A 16,348-nucleotide genomic window follows, 5' to 3' on the forward strand; every position below is an offset into this window, starting at 1 on the left:
AGCACCCCAGCCTAACTCTTTATATATATATAGACTTATATATACTATCCGATATCGAATTATTCGGATTTTAAAATTGAATTATAAAACACGTAATAATATTCATACGACACTATAATATTTTACGAAACTTCGATTCGAAGTTATAAAAAGAAACTTAATAATTAACATAGAAGGTATTCACACCATATACATATGCATCAATAATTAAAAGAGAACTATTTACAAAATATCCCTTTGATTTCGTCGGAATAAGTTCGCACCATGCATATATCCATCTAGGAATATTTTTGCTCTTTGAAATATTTCAAATAGAATTGGCACCAATCTCAAGCCATTTCCACGTTGAAAATTTTGGAGCAAATTCACTTCTAACCATATTTGATAATTGGATCGGATCCGCACCATATGCAATTTGAAATTAACCCAATTGAATTTGAATTTCGGGTCCACCCTCAAATTAATTCACCTCTGAGATATCTCATACTTGCGTGACTTTTTGGAAAATCTCAAACCGTTTAGATATGTTCAGCACGAATCTTAAAGCAGTCCAAATAATAAAACCTTTCTCTCCTCTCCCTCCCTGTCCGTGAGACCCCCCCCAGCCCTCTCTTCTACGCCAAAGAAAAGAAAAAGAGAGGGGCTCCGCCCCCTCCCGTCGCCGGCGAGCCGCGCAGCGCCCCAGTCCCATCCCTCTCCTTCTCTTCTTGGTCCGACCCGCCAGACCCGCCAGAAACCCGCCTAGGATCCGAAACCCTAGAAATTAGGGTTCGGCTTGGTGCTGTCCCGGTGCTCCCTTGGTGCTGCTATGGTGCTTGCTTGTGCTCGAGTGAGATGGCCGCGAGGCGAGGCGAAACCCTCGGAACCGATCACTTCTTTTGACATCCTCTCTTTTGGTTAATTTCTAAAATAAATTATAAACTTCTTGAATTGTGTCCGGATGAACCGATTAATGTCGTAGGATGTGAAATTGCTAGTTTTCGAGTACGGGTTGTTGATTTTCCCGACTCGATCGATTTGCTCGAATAAATTAAGTATAAGGGGTTATATTGCAAAATGATTTTCATTAATGGTAGGAATTGTAAAATATATAACCATTGTGATTTGTATTAATTAAAGGGAATTGTAGTTAATTTCACCTTTGCTCGGGTTGTTGATTTTCCCGGCAAAGGTGCTGCCTTGTTGCTGTTCTGGTGTGTGCCTTGTTGTGCCTTGTTGAGGCTGTTCTGACCTGTTTTGCTGGCCTGTTCTGACCTGTTTTGCTGGTTCTGTATTGATAATGTGTATGTGGATGGTGTGTTGTTGAATGGTGCTGATTTTGTGTGTGTACCAGCCCTTGACTTGACAGGGACCAAAAATGGAAAAATAAATTAAATTGAGGGTTGTTTTGTGCAAAATACAAGCCTTGGAAATTTTTATAAAAATAAGGGGTATGAATTGTAAAATATAAGGCCTTATGTAGAGTAGTATAAATTAATAGCCTAAATGTGAAAATGTGAGGTTTTGAATTAATGACCGGCATACGCATTAGAAATGTTATAAATGGACTTGGAGTAAATTGTGAATTGGTAATTAGCGGCTTAAACCCTTACTAAATTATGAGTCTTTAATTAAATTGAATTGGAATAAAATAATTGATACGTCCAATGGACCAAAGTGTAATAAGGTGAAAGTTTATATAAGGGCCGACCATATATATATAATTTTGGAATTGGACTTGAATTAAAATGATTATAAATGAGCCGAAAGGTATAAAAGAATTGATGAATTGAAAGACGGCTTTTGGAATTTAAGTTTTGATAATGTAACCGAACTAAACCAAGTAAACGTATAATATAGGTGTAGGCTCAGTCGAGCAAGATTTCGCGAGGTAATTCGAGACGCCTGATCTTTAAATTAAGCGGTACGCTTGTCAATCAGGTGCGGGATTCTTGGACTTGTTTGATACTTTATTTTCAGGAATTAAACTGTGTTTTCGTTTGTCATGTTGAATCTCATTGATTGCATCATTGAATTGTGTATAGCATTTGCATAGTCCAATCAAATTAAACTCGAATTGATATGACTTGAGTGATTTACATGCTGGTATGGTTGTAGGTTGTGTCGATCTATTATGATATGATTTGATTGAAAGTCACCACGATTTGATTTGATATGTATGTGAATGGATTTACGAAGTTAAGCACTTGGATCCAATGAATTTGCCAAGTCGGGCTGTATGCTGACTTGGATTCCCAGGATCCTAAATGGCCTTAGGTGAACGGCCCTCGATATGCCCAGTACCGGTTGGGACGAGGGAGGGTGATTATGTTATGAGATGTGATTGGAAATCGTGGGTGACATGTGTAACGTCTATGGCTCGGTGGCATTCTCCTACTTGTTAATGCATTTGAAAGGTCAATTGAATATGACGAATATTGGAAACGATTCTAAAAAGGATTTTCTTTATATGATTCAAACCAGACCTTAATAAACTGTTAAGCCAAGCGATTGCAGATGGGTGTCAGATAAAGGGTCCAGCGGTTGGCCATCTGTAGGTGTCAGTAACCCTACAGATGTGGGTTTGATAATGGTTCAACTCGAAAGAACATCTGTAATTGCTACAAGCCCTAATGAACTGAGTTATGAATCGAGTTAAGCCAAAATATATGTTGTGTTTGAAATTCATCTTGGAAATTCCGTAAACTGTGTTTCAGGTTGATTAAATTGTTGTCGAGCATTGGCATTCTGTTATTTATGAATATATATATCTGTTTGAACTGTTTTGAGTTTGGGTTTCATTTTTGAATATAGAGTTTGATTGCAAGTCCAATAATTCAAACTGTGGCAAATTTTCGCACTGAGGATTTATTCTCACCCCCCCACCCTCCCGATTATTTTCAGGTTTATTGGACGGACGCAGCAAGTGAGGATATTGGTAATGCATATAAAAGATCCACTGCCTTGCGTGTATATGTGACACTTGATTTATACACGCGGCGGGCTGTCAGACCCGCGGGATTTGGGGTGTGACAACCACCACTCCCCTCATGACAGCCAGGGGTACCACCACTCCCCTCATGAAAACCAGGGGTACCACAGTCCCTGTTATGACAACCCGGGATACCATAACTCCCGTGAGTTTACTGAAGTTGTACCACCACCACCACCACCCAGGCAGGCACCCATAATCCCTACATTTCCAGCTATACCAGAGTCAGTACCAGTACAGTTATCCGTTAATCGAAATGATACTAATATTGATGTTGATGCTATTGATGCCATACCGAAAAGAGAAATGGAAACTGGAGATGAATACTAAGGAATTTGGGAATCTGATGACTTATCAGATGGTGATGCAAATGTACCAGGTTTATCCAAGGAAGAAAAATTCCCAATCAAAGGTCGGGGGAATAGGCATCCGGTCGCCACATTCAACGATACCACAGCTTTTGAAGAGGCTGACATTAGTTTCTTTGGTCCTCCTGTTGTATACAATCGTGAACTTGCCCCATGGCAACTTTATACCAACATAGATGAACTTGTAAAGAAAATCCATGAGACTCATGTTCACGGCAACTGGGAATGTATATTACAAAAAAGGGAATAAAAAAGATTGGTTGTGATATGCAAAAATGCCCCTCGTTGCGAGTTTCGCCTTTATGCAACCCCTGCGAGTTCGGGAGAAGCATGGATAATTAAAAAGTGTGAACCACCTCATACATGCAAGTCTGCGTCCACAAGGACAGACCATTCAAATCTGACAGCATCACTAATTGCCGATGCAATTGAGGCAGACATTAAGTTGGACCCATCGATGAGCATCAAGGTGGTGGCTATGGCCGTCAGACACAAATACATACATGTAATCCCAAAATATAACAGGTTGTGGAGAGGTCGTGAACTTGCAATTTGCAGAATATTCGGTAGTTGGAAGGATTCATACAACTATCTGGCACCATTGCTCCAGGCCATGGCAAGTACAAATCTTGGCACTGTATTTCAGCGGTGGCATGGCCCCATTTATGACAATAATGGAGTACTAATAGAGGGAGTTCAACAATTCAAGGGCATAGCATGGGATTTTGGTCCTTGTATCCAAGTTGTGCCATTCATCAGACCCGTTATCAGCATTGATGCATGCTTCATGTCTGGCCGTTACGAGGGGAGGCTACTGATAGCATGTGCATATGATGCTGAGAACCAGCTGTTGCCTTTGGCATTTGCAATTGTTCAGAAAGAGGATGGTGAGAACTGGGGATTCTTTATGCAGTTTTTAAGAAGACGGGTGGTTGGGCCAAGAAAGTTTTTCTCTGTAATATCAGACCAACACAAAGGAATAAAATATATTTTTGATCGTGAAGAATACGGTTGGTCAACACATACTGGCGAGTGTGTGCACAGGTTGTGTATGCAACACATTGCGGAGAACCTTAGCAAGGCAACCGGACACGATACATGGGTCCTAGAAATATTCAGACGTAATTGCAAAGCCGAGAAGGGTGGAAGAGATGAGTAGATAATTTGCAAAGGTATGTGTTTGTTAATTGTTTACGTCTTATTGTACTTTGTGGACATATTTTTATTTTAATTGTTTACTTATATTATTTTATTTCCTTATTTATATGTAGTATATGCCGAAAGCAAATCTCTACTTAATGAAGGTGGGCAAAAATAATCCCAGAGATGTCCAAGAGCCACCAGCATACGAGAAAATATATCAAGCACGTGATGGAGGTTATCGTTGGGGAATTATGACCACCAACGGTTCTGAATCGCTGAATGCAGTCTTCAAGGAGAGCCGGACGTTGCCTGTGGCTGCAGTTGTAGAAGACACTTTTTACAAGTTAAATACCTGGTTTCAGGAACGGCGTGCTAAGGCCGCAGAATTAATAAAGATGAACCAGTCATTTTCAACAAGGGTGGAGGAGAAACTAAGAAAACACAGGAACAAAGGTGCAACTATGACCGTGATCCCGATGGGTAATGATGGTACAAAATTCGAAGTGCACAATCTAAATGAGTACGTTCCTTCCAGCCGTAGACCAGATGGCACTATGGAGTTTGTGAAGAGGGCTTTCAAGTACGTAGTGCAATTCCGAGAGGCAAGAGAGGTGACCTGTACATGCCAAGGACCCCAACTAACACAAATACCTTGTAGTCACGTGATGGCGGTATGCCGAGTGAGAAACTTCTGCGAGGATCACTATGTCGCTGACATGTATCGTACCGATTACCTTGCTTCTACTTGGGGTGGATCTTTCCATTCTTATCCCAACCAGCATGAGTGACCTGTGTATGTCGGTGATAGAATACTCCCTTCAGAAGGATGGATAAGGAAAGGAAGGAGGAGACACAAACGTGCTATAATGACCATGGACGAGATGAGTGGTAGGAGGCCATCGGGAAATCAGGCTCGCCGTTCCGTTTCTGACAGGCGCAGGGCAGGTATGTAGCATTTTTCGGAATTAATTTATGATTTTATTATATTAATAACGGGATTCTGTTGTTATGTTCAGATGCCATAAACGAACACAATGAAAGAGAAAATGCGAGAGTTGTTGCTGAAGCAACTGGTAGAACACAACAACCTCTTGCGACCCAATCATCTAGTAGCCAAGGGTCTACAAGTACTGCCGCACCTGCAGCTGGCACCAGAAAATCTTCTCGTCTATTGGGTTTATTCCGACGTCGTGAAAGATGAACTTATTATTTTGCTTGGGTGAACTTATTAATTCGGAGATAAATGATAAATTGTTTGACAAGATGATAAAATACATTAAGAAACATCTCACAATGGAAAAACTAAATTGACGAATTTAAAATCCTATTTCTTAGCAATCGGCATCTTACCAACTGACTTCTTAGCAGCCGGATTCTTAACAACAGTATTCTTAGCCGCCGGCTTCTGATTGGTGACACCCGACGATGTGCTCGCCTTACTAGTATAAGTACATGGAACAAAGTCTGGGGTTGGAGGGTCTTCATGAATTTTTTTTTTTCAGACCATATCCATATGGATTTTCAACAAAGTCATCGTCTGAAAGGGGTGGATTTTCAATGAGATATTTGACACCAACTCTTTTCAAAAGAAGTATTGCATTACAGTGACATTTGGCAGCATGAGTACCTCTTTCGCTATTGTCCATCCTGTTCAACAGAACCACAAACATAGACTAATTGTACAGTAAACATAGACTAATTATAAAATAATTACAAAGGAATGAAAAAAAAAATTTACATGTAGATTTAGTCGTCTGAAATCGCCCAAACAATCGCCTGTGCTCGTTCTTTCTCCTTCTTTGCAGTGTGTGCTGGAGAGAGAAAATGCTGGTTTTGTAGGACAGCTAGTGGACCGCCAGGGATACCAGCGGTCTGGTCCCTGGCGGACCGCCCAGGTGCCTGGCGGTCTGCTATGGAAGTGGACCGCCAGCAACCCTGGCGGTTTGGTCATATTTCGAAAAATTCAGATTTTGAGGTTATTTTTGTAAAAAACCTTTTTTTTAGGTTATTAATAAAAATGGCCGTTTAGAGGACAAAGTTTTTTCTCTATTTTATAATAATTCTCATATTTTATATATATGTAAACATTTAAATAAATCAATTAATGAAATGGTGGAACCATCGATTCGTCCAATAAATCGTTAATCCAAAATTTTACTGGGTCGATATCCAATCCAGTTATGATAATATTGGTGCTCGGAGACCAAATTTTATAAATTGGGAAATTTTTTTTACTATTTTTAATATGTATAAACTCATTGATTGTCAAAATATTTCGAACTATCTAAAAATAATGATTTGTACCAATATAAAAATATGATTTTTTTTCCCCAGAAAATATATAATTGCTTGGAATTTTAATATGAAGATCATGTTATACTGTTTAAATTTATTGTTTGAATTTTGAAAACAAGAATGAAAATGCAAAGTACAATTGAGACAATGAAAACAATGAAACAATATTTATTTTTTGTTATATTTTAAAATTAGATTATACTGACTATCAATTTATTAATTCTCCGTTAATTTAACACGTAAAAGTCAAGTTCGGTTTCTTATCCGAGACATGAACCTTTTGCTCCTTTTTCTCTTAAATCTTTGTCAGATGACATAATTCTTCATATTAAAGGAGCTAGTGTTACAACTTGCAACTTATACTTTATAATTCATTAATGACATTATACATGTTTAGGAAAACCTGCCAACTAAGCGTACCTCCGGGCCTCTGAAACTGAATGAAGATAATTTTAAACAGTTAAAATGCAAAATTATCCGAAGCATCATAAAAAAATAAGTCTAGATTACGGACCTAAACAATGCTATCACTGGATAAGTACTGAAAGATGAATTATTGAATTTAAAAAGGTTATTTCCACGAACTTTCCCGGTTCCATTTTTTCTTGTTTGTTAGAAGTCAATAGAAAAAGAAACAGATGAACGGTCTAGATGTCGTTAGAAACCGCATCGATCAACCAAACGGAGAGGTTTGTACGTATTCAAGTCGTAACTCGCAACACACGCAATATCAAACAAGAAATTGGTCCGATCGGAATGAATAAATAAATATTCGCATCGCGTAAAATCTCCTGTTATAATCACTTAATACATGAGCTCTTTAATCAAGTAACTTGTGTCCGGATCCTATGAAGTAGCTCAAATTTTGAGTTTATATCAGGACCGTCCGATCAGAATCCGGGCCAATCCAGCCGAGGTGGAATGCAGACTCTAATATATTTGCCAAAAGATTTGACAGTCCAGATCTAAACTCAAAATTTGAGTTACTGTAGGTGATATGAATTCTCCTTTTTTTCTTTTCATCCCCAACCTCGACGCTTTTTATTCATCTTTGCTCAAGGGCAAAGAATCAGTGCCTTTCTCTAATACCCTTCCCCCCTCTCTGGGTCTTACAAGAGTTCCTCTCTCTCTCTCTCTCTCTGTTATTCTGTTGCACTCGCGGAGTGACAACCACCTCCGCCGCCGCCGAGTATTCGAAGCTTGTGTGAAATGGCTTTACCTTACCTGGAATTGGTTTTAGGTATGTTCGATTGTCTCTCGCTGTTATGCGATTTCCTTGGGGGAAAATGATTAGGATGCAACAGTGGATATGTCTGAAATTCGGAAAATTTGCATTATTAGAATGGATCTAACTACGCTTAAGCAGTAATAGAATGGGGACAAAAGTTAAGATCGTTTTAGATAATTTACTAGGTATGGTAGTGCTCAAAATTCAATAACCTGTCCTTGAAATGCCTAGCCAATTCTTGTTTATATGGTTTTATATATAACATTTTTTTTACAGGGTTTATGATCCTAATGTACATTTTTGAGACATATTTGGATATGAGACAACATAGGGCCCTTAAGCTTCCGAGATTACCTCGGCCACTCGAAGGACTTGTTAGCCAAGACAAATTCGAAAGATCTAGGGCTTATAGTCTTGACAAAAGGTCAGATTTTAGATCAATATTGTTCATATTTCTCAGAAGTTATTGGCCTTACCTTAGATTCAGTTTAACACTTGTTATCTTTTGAAATTTACAGTAACTTCCATTTTGTTCATGAAGCTATAACCATATTGATGGATACTGCAATATTGTATTATGGACTTCTACCCTGGTTCTGGATGGTAAAATATAATATATTGATGTAATTATAAACTGGCATGTGTGTATTTGCTTGTTTCTCATCGGGTATTTTGTTATCTAATGTGTTTATCATACAGAAATCTGAAGAGTTTGTGACGCGTGTAGGCCTAAATCCTGAGAATGAAATAATACACACTCTTTCGTTCTTGGCTGGTGTCATGATTTGGTCCCAGGTATATAGTTACATTTCTTTAATTACCCATTTTGGAATTGGTTTATATATTTATAGCAGTTCATTTATGCATTGTAAAAGATTGTATATAATTCTTGTTGCACAATCAGGTGCAGTGAACCTCATTAGGAAGAAGAAATATGTCATATCTTAACTAAAGCATAAACAAAAACAAAAAAGGAGGCTCGAAATGAGGCTAGTATTGGATATTATTATCCTTGCTTCTCTAACTTGTTATTTTAAATTATTCTTGTTTAATGATGTACGTAACTTTCACTTTCACTTTCACTTTTACTTTTATTATTTTTATTACTACTTTATTACCACTCATCTTTATATTATGATTGTGATTGGGTTTCATTTCTAGCCTACCCCAACTTGTTTGGGACTAAAGGCTTTGTTATTGTTGTTGTTAATGATGTACGTAACCTATTGCATTTAACAGATTACAGACTTGCCATTTTCCCTTTATTCTACTTTTGTAATTGAGGCGCGCCATGGATTCAACAAGGTTAGTTGTTATTACCGCCATTATTTTGTTGTTCTTAAATGGTTCCAATGATAATTTTTCATGATACATCTTGTATTTATTTTTGTAGCAAACCATATTGCTTTTCATTAGAGATATGATCAAAGGAATTTTTCTCTCCATCATACTGGGCCCACCTATAGTTGCTGCTATTATTTACATTGTTCAGGTACCTTTTTTGTATATAAATGCTTGTTCAATGACCACAGTTTTAGTTTTTTATTTGATTTTCACAATTTGATCAGATAGGAGGTCCATACTTGGCAATTTACCTCTGGGGCTTTATGTTTGTCCTCGCAATTGTAATGATGACATTATATCCCGTGCTAATCGCTCCTCTTTTTAACAAATTCACACCTGTAAGTCGATTTCTTGCATTCACATTTAGAAATGCTAATTTCATACATTTACATATTCACATAGAAATGTATCTTTTCATGTCAATTCAGCTTCCGGATGGAGAACTTAGGCAAAAGATAGAGAATCTAGCAGCATCTCTCATGTTCCCTCTTAAAAAGCTGTTTGTAGTGGATGGATCTACTCGGTCAAGCCATAGCAATGTGATATTTTACTTGTCAAACTATATCTTTCTTTTTCTTTTCTTTTTTGGATCTAATACATATATTGTTTTGATAACAGGCTTATATGTATGGATTTTTCAAGAACAAACGCATTGTTCTCTATGACACATTAATTCAGCAGGTCTGTGTAGCAGTATCTCCATTTAGATTTTTTCTGCTTCAGTGTTTTTTTTTTATAAACTAATGTTGTTTGTTAGAGCATCTCCAACGGCTTGCAAATGCAATTGCAAAGTCCTTGCTGGCAGTTACAAAATCTGAGTTGGCAATTTCATTTCTATTTTCAGAGATGCAGAACCCTTTCAAATTTTGAAAGCTTTCATATTTTCAAAAGCACTTTCATGTGACGAAAATTGGCAGTTACTATTCTTTTAAAAGCGCTATCATCCATGTAACATAAATTTTTGCAATTATTATTCTTTCATGAATGCATCTATTTTGCAATTAATGACTACTTTCAATTTGACAACTGTATTGCAATTGCTAATGAATTGCATTGATGGAGATGCTCTATGGAATATCTTATAATAACATGCTGTTGACTGAGTTGATATTGCAGTGTACAAATGAAGAAGAAATAGTAGCAGTGATAGCACATGAACTAGGCCACTGGAAGCTCAACCATACGCTGTATTCCTTTGTTGCCGTCCAGGTAATCCTTTTCTCCATATTTGAAAAGCATTTCAATTCTTTTCAACTCTCTTTTTTATCCCGTAAAGGCTAGCTAGAACTTTTAAGCTGCAAAACTTGATTGGTACCAAATTTAAAGAGGTGATTGTTTTACCCATATTTCTATTTCATGAGCAGATTCTTACATTTCTGCAATTTGGAGGGTACGCTCTGGTGAGGAACTCGAAGGATCTTTACCAGAGCTTTGGTTTTGATACACAACCTGTTATTATCGGCCTTATAATATTTCAAGTATATATTTTTTTCTCTTTTTATTATCTACTTCTTGTCAGATTAGTATGATATAGCACCTAATTTACTGATGCTATTTCTTTTGTAATTTGGTAGCACACAATAATACCACTGCAGCACCTTGTTGGCTTTGGCATGAACCTTGTCAGCAGAGCATTCGAATTTCAGGTAATTTCAGGTTCTTTCTTTACTCAAATTTTAATGCAATTGAGTCACATGTAAAACATACATTTTACTCTTTCGATGTATCTTCTAGGCTGATGCCTTTGCAAAAAAATTGGGATATTCAACATCACTTCGAGCAGCTCTTGTGAAGTTACAGGTGAACTAATCAATTTTAATTATTTTGTTCCCTTTTTGGTATTTAACTCCACGGATTATCATTTTAACTGAAATTTTGAATTTTTGTGGAAAGCAGGAAGAGAATTTGTCGGCCATGAACACTGATCCATGGTACTCTGCTTATCACTACTCACATCCTCCCCTTGTTGAAAGGTTATCTGCTCTAGAGGATTCTGATAGTAAAAAGGAAGATTAAAGTGTTACTGAAATTTTGTTTTTGATTTAAGTGTCAATGAGAATTTGTAATGAAGTTTAATGAGCTAGCAGCTTAGTGGTAGTTCACAGTGTATTTTAGATTAAAAATGAAAGTAGTTTTATTTTTTTTATGTGAGTTAAAAAAATTGTGGATTTGCAACGATATTTATGATAAAGATCAATAAGCTCATTAATGTTTTCTCACATGCCAATATAAAATCAAGCTCTAGTGGGTTAATCATATCTTTTGGTGAAAGCTTGATCTTTTTTTTTACTATTTTTAGAGAAACAGTTCATAGGACTCCTTTTTTTTGTGATTTCCGAAAATTCCAAAGACAAACAGTTCACACGAGTACACGACTCTTTATCTTAATCAGTTTGGTCCTGAGATGTTTCATTGCAAAGAAAAAGATGAGAAATCTGAATTGGCGCAAATTAAGGAACTATTTATTTTTGCGGATATCCTTCATTGAAAACTGAAAAGCCACTCAATATTAACAAGAAAGGATTTCATATAGCTCAAATTTTGAGATTGGATCTGGACTGTCCGATTGTTTTGACACAAACATATCACCCTGGGCTGGGCTAGATTGATAGGATTCTAATCGGACAGTCCGGATCCAAATTCAGAATTGGAGTTGCTTTAGCTAATAAGATGCGGTTAGCTTCGCTTTTTATTTATTTTTGAAGAAAACAAAAAAACTTGTTTTATTTTGAACCAGCTCATAACTCGCAAATGGATTTTATTAAAATTGGAGTTTCTTCAGGAGTCCGGACTCACAAAAGGTTACTCTTTAGTATTTTTTTGCTTTTCACTAAATCACGTCTATAATTGATGGAATTAAGTCAATACAAAATTACCTCAAAAAGTTGAACACTGTAAACCTCACCACAGAAGAGCCAACCCCAACCTACTTTTCTCTTGAAATAAGCACCACAAATTCAAGGCAAAGAACTTCCTCATACAACAATAATTCCTCTAAGGGGAGAGAGCAAACAAACCAACACAAAAAAAAATGGCATCCTTTCTCAGACCAAATTCTATCTCCTATCTTGAACCCACCCGTTTTGCAACATCTCCACACCGAATTTCTCGCCGGCACTGGTGCAACATCCAACTAAAAGCCAAGAAACAGGGGTCCTCAGAGAGCATTGATAGTTCTCAATCAGAGAATGCAGTGCTTAAGGTAGCATGGTATGGCTCAGAGCTCCTTGGCATAGCTGCGTCGTTCTTCCGGCCGGGTTCTTCAGGACAGATGTCAGAAGAAAGCACAAGGGATGATGATGATGAGTCAGAGTGTGTCGGCCGAACTCAAGTGGTGCAGGCCATTAAGGAGGACTTTGAGCGCTCCTATTTCGTCACAGGTTCGAGATTTATAGTGTATGTTTCAAATTAATATAGCCAATTTCTGTCAGAATACATACATTTAGTCAAATTTACTTCTTTTTCTTGTTTTGATAAAAGCAGCCTATTGATACCAGTAACACCAGCTTCCATTTTTCTTGTAACTTTTTACAGCCCTTACAGTAAAATAAAAATCTAACTATCCTGCTAAGCTCACGGTGTCAGTCAAAGGAGAATGAAATAGAATCATGTATTTGAACCAAACAAACTCAATTCCAGTAAAATAGCAAGAAACTAACATCATTGTATTGGTTCCTGGTACAGTTCTAGACCAGGTACCAGAAACTCACTAAAAGAAAAAAGGCCAATGTTATATATAGTTTCTATGGCGCCTTTCACTATTTTCGGAGAAGATGCACCTATTAACAGACTAACAGTACAAACATTAAGCTTTGATACTTTTATTATTTTTACAAATAAACCCGTAGAAACTCCAGGTTTTCTGCAGATTATTATCTCGGGCACTTTTAAAAGTATTAGTGTATAGAAAGAAAAAGATGAACTTTAAACTTTTGATTGAACAATATTAGTAAAAGAAAATGTGGTAGAGTAAAGATAAGGACAATTTGAAAATTTCACCTGGAAGATTATAATTTTTTTTAGATATGAATTATGTTGGCCTTTCCAGGTAACTTGACACTTAAAGCATATGAAGACGACTGTGAATTTGCTGACCCCGCTGGTTCTTTTAGAGGCCTTAACCGTTTTAAAAGGAACTGTTCAAATTTTGGATCCCTGCTAGAAAAATCTAGTATGAATCTCATGAAATGGGAGGACCACGAGGTAAAATTTGTTCTTTTATTTAAATAATCTGTCTAATAATTGATCCGCTAATAATTTTGAGGTACACCTAACTGCAGGATAAATCAGTAGGACACTGGCGTTTTAGCTGTGTAATGTCATTTCCCTGGAGACCTATTCTTTCTGGTATCAATTAATTATTTTTGGCCTTTACATTTTCTTAGGATTTTTTCTTCAAAAAATAGATGGAACCACATCAATGGTGCAGTTCAAAAAGGATGTGCTGCTGGAATCGTACCAATGTTGCAGTTCCAGTAGTTTTTGGTGTAAATCTGTTGTCTAGATGGATTTAATGACTATACCGGAACTGCGCCATTTGTGCAGTCTCAGAAACCTGCACTTGCTAGAAAACCATAGCATTTGTGTGATTACATCTATTTTTTGAAGAAAAAACAATCCATCTCTTTTCTTTGAACTTTTAATTTCCAAAAAGAAAAAAAAATCTTTATTTTGCCATGTGTTGTTGCTCATATTGGCTATTTTCTTATTTTCAGCTACTGGGTACACAGAATACTATTTTGATGCCGAAACAGGCAGAATATGCAGGTAATACGATTTTAACTGCTATGTTCGATTATTTGTTTAAGTTCACTGCTACTATAATTTTATTTTCTAATTTTAAATTAGGCATGTTGAACACTGGAACGTTCCCAAAATGGCTCTACTGAAGCAAATTTTCAGGCCAAGCCGCTGGATTTGGGAGAAGCAATGAATGAACTGGCATGTCAGCATGTGTATATCAATGTTAGCTATTTAGTTAGATATTATTGTGAATAATACTACTTTAATTTTACTCATGACCTATTGGAGGCGTTGCGTAACCCGTTATTTCAGTGTTCTTATAAGTAGTCATGCTATTTCACGTAAAAGAAAACTATCACACACAATTCTGTTGCTGCTCAGAAGAGCGCTCTTTCGCTGTCACTTGAAGTTCGACTGAAAGTTGAATGGAGGACCAGAACCTGAACACTTGTTGGGGCCTGAGTTTGTTCGTTTATTCGAATTGAAAGTAATCAGATTAATTATTTTTTTCATTTTTTTAGATATAAACAGAATTAACTGAACAAACTAATCAATTTAATTGAGAATTGTAACTAAATAAAATGGACTTTAATTCGATTTATACAGTTCACGTGCATAATTGTAGCACTAATATAATAGTTATTAATACCTTGATTTATTTGGTTTATCAGTATATTTAATTTTCCATCTGTTAAAAATTAATCTGCCATAATTTTTAATAAAATATTACAAAAGTCTGAAATGAAATGGGCCGAAGTACTAACATTTTGCTTCAAGTACTACGGGCTTTTGTTTTGGAAGAAATGGGCCGGGTATGGGTTTTATTTTTGTTAAACGAACAGTTGTATCTATTAGACCGGATCTAACAAATACAATCCCCTCCAATAAGGGAGAAACCCGGCCCATTTGTGATGGTCGCGCTGCGAACAAAATTTTTAGGGTTTCATCTCTAGTATTTATAATCACAAACGGAGCCGCACGATTAGTACCCAATTCAGATACTTCCCTTTGCAATCGCCTCCGCTGCCTGTTCTCTTTGTTCCCTTTACCAATTCATGTGTGGTGTATATTATATTTTACAAAACAATTCAATGTTTTTTCTTTGATCTTTCTGTGAAGTTCGCCAAAATAATTTTGATTAGATAAATAAAAGAATCAAATGATGAAGAAATACTGCAACAAAATGATGGAGTAATTTCTCCGTGATTATTAGTATTTAAGTCTCTGATGCTATTTCAACAAATTACAATTTTTTTTTTATTTGTGTTTAATTCTTATTCTATTTTATTGTTCTGTTATTTCGATTGTTTTTATGGGTGGGAATGATGATAAACTTTGGTCCGTGTTGCTGATTACATTGTGACTGAGAAACTAATCTTTTGATTATGTCTGACCCTCTTCGTACCTGAAATTCTTTTTATTTTTGGAGATCTTTTATCTAATTTTTTTGAAATGAATTGCTATGATGAATTATGGTAATTTCGCATGTCAGACTTCGGAGATGCTACGGTATCAGTGAGATTATATCCATATTTCTGAGCTAAATGTTTACAATATATGTAATTTTTGGTGGCTTTTGAAACTGAAATTTCGTATAATATTATTTCTGTGTAAATGTTTAAATCTTTTGGACTCTTTTCAAACATAAATCCCACGAACTTTCTTACTTTTCGACGCATAACTGCAGCAAAAATAATTGAGTTTTAAATGAAACAAGAGGTAGATTTAAAGAAAAAATAATTTCTAAAATAAGCAATAAGATCGCAAAACGGAGTATCTGAAATCAAATTTGAATATCAACCTAAACAGATTTAAGTTATGAAATTGTTTCAATTTGGATTTTGCTTTGGCAGTACCCATTTTGAAAGTTAACATAATGATTATAAATTAGGACTCGTTCGGGTCTAAATTGTGTAACTATTACTTCAATCAAATTTGATCTACAGGATGATGCCATAAATTTTTGATGGCACGGAGCTAGTTTGTTAAAATTTGAATTTTGTCAAGAGTTACAAGTTAGGGAAAATTTCGGGCTACTCATGTAAAGTTTCAAAATAAACAGTATCCATTATCAACAGTTCAACAACCCCTCCTGCGAATTCGTATCCTCTGCATTAACAGAAAAAATCTGGACCACTGCGTATTAACAGGAAACCACTTTCCAACATAAGAGCTATAACAGGAAAATATAATTTTTTTTTTTTTTTTTTTTTTGGTTCTTACATGGCCCGTAGGCCAAAATAAAATTATATCTAT

General features: G+C 36.3%; 2 protein-coding genes and 2 non-coding genes across 4 annotated transcripts; all 4 read left to right on the plus strand.

Annotated features, from left to right (window-relative positions):
* Positions 1–7,798: 7,798 nt before the first annotated feature.
* ATSTE24 (Peptidase family M48 family protein) lies at positions 7,799–11,568 on the plus strand. Its single transcript, XM_078306593.1, has 14 exons — positions 7,799–8,017; positions 8,282–8,429; positions 8,524–8,608; positions 8,705–8,800; positions 9,245–9,310; positions 9,399–9,497; positions 9,574–9,687; positions 9,778–9,888; positions 9,968–10,030; positions 10,466–10,558; positions 10,714–10,827; positions 10,924–10,995; positions 11,084–11,149; positions 11,246–11,568. Exons 1-14 carry the CDS (start codon positions 7,987–7,989, stop codon positions 11,363–11,365), a joined length of 1,278 nt encoding a protein of 425 aa, XP_078162719.1. The 5' UTR covers positions 7,799–7,986; the 3' UTR covers positions 11,366–11,568.
* Positions 11,569–12,266: 698 nt separating this feature from the next.
* On the plus strand, positions 12,267–14,457 carry LOC144558657 (Nuclear transport factor 2 (NTF2) family protein). Its single transcript, XM_078307505.1, has 5 exons — positions 12,267–12,729; positions 13,398–13,552; positions 13,630–13,696; positions 14,065–14,116; positions 14,198–14,457. The coding sequence occupies exons 1-5, from the start codon at positions 12,381–12,383 to the stop codon at positions 14,280–14,282; spliced, it is 708 nt and encodes a 235-aa protein (XP_078163631.1). The 5' UTR covers positions 12,267–12,380; the 3' UTR covers positions 14,283–14,457.
* Positions 14,458–15,244: 787 nt separating this feature from the next.
* On the plus strand, positions 15,245–15,327 carry LOC144558876 (small nucleolar RNA Z199). Its single transcript, XR_013513032.1, has one exon. It is a non-coding gene; the product is annotated as a small nucleolar RNA Z199 (small nucleolar RNA).
* Positions 15,328–15,546: 219 nt separating this feature from the next.
* Positions 15,547–15,638, plus strand: LOC144558879 (small nucleolar RNA R64/Z200 family). The gene has a single exon (XR_013513035.1). It is a non-coding gene; the product is annotated as a small nucleolar RNA R64/Z200 family (small nucleolar RNA).
* The last annotated feature ends 710 nt before the right edge of the window (positions 15,639–16,348 follow it).

This window comes from Carex rostrata, chromosome 8 (genome assembly GCF_964058835.1).
Source record: "Carex rostrata chromosome 8, lpCarRost1.2, whole genome shotgun sequence".
In the NCBI taxonomy this organism is placed as follows: Eukaryota; Viridiplantae; Streptophyta; class Magnoliopsida; order Poales; family Cyperaceae; genus Carex; species Carex rostrata.

Coding starts and splice junctions, on each gene's coding strand:
- ATSTE24 (XM_078306593.1), top strand. CDS start 7,987: ATGGCTTTACCTTACCTGGAATTGGTTTTAG. Junction 8,430..8,523: donor GCTTATAGTCTTGACAAAAG/GTCAGATTTTAG, acceptor TGAAATTTACAG/TAACTTCCATTTTGTTCATG. Junction 9,688..9,777: donor TTTTTAACAAATTCACACCT/GTAAGTCGATTT, acceptor ATGTCAATTCAG/CTTCCGGATGGAGAACTTAG.
- LOC144558657 (XM_078307505.1), top strand. CDS start 12,381: ATGGCATCCTTTCTCAGACCAAATTCTATCTCCTATCTTGAACCCACC. Junction 12,730..13,397: donor GCGCTCCTATTTCGTCACAG/GTTCGAGATTTA, acceptor TGGCCTTTCCAG/GTAACTTGACACTTAAAGCA. Junction 13,697..14,064: donor CTGGAGACCTATTCTTTCTG/GTATCAATTAAT, acceptor TCTTATTTTCAG/CTACTGGGTACACAGAATAC.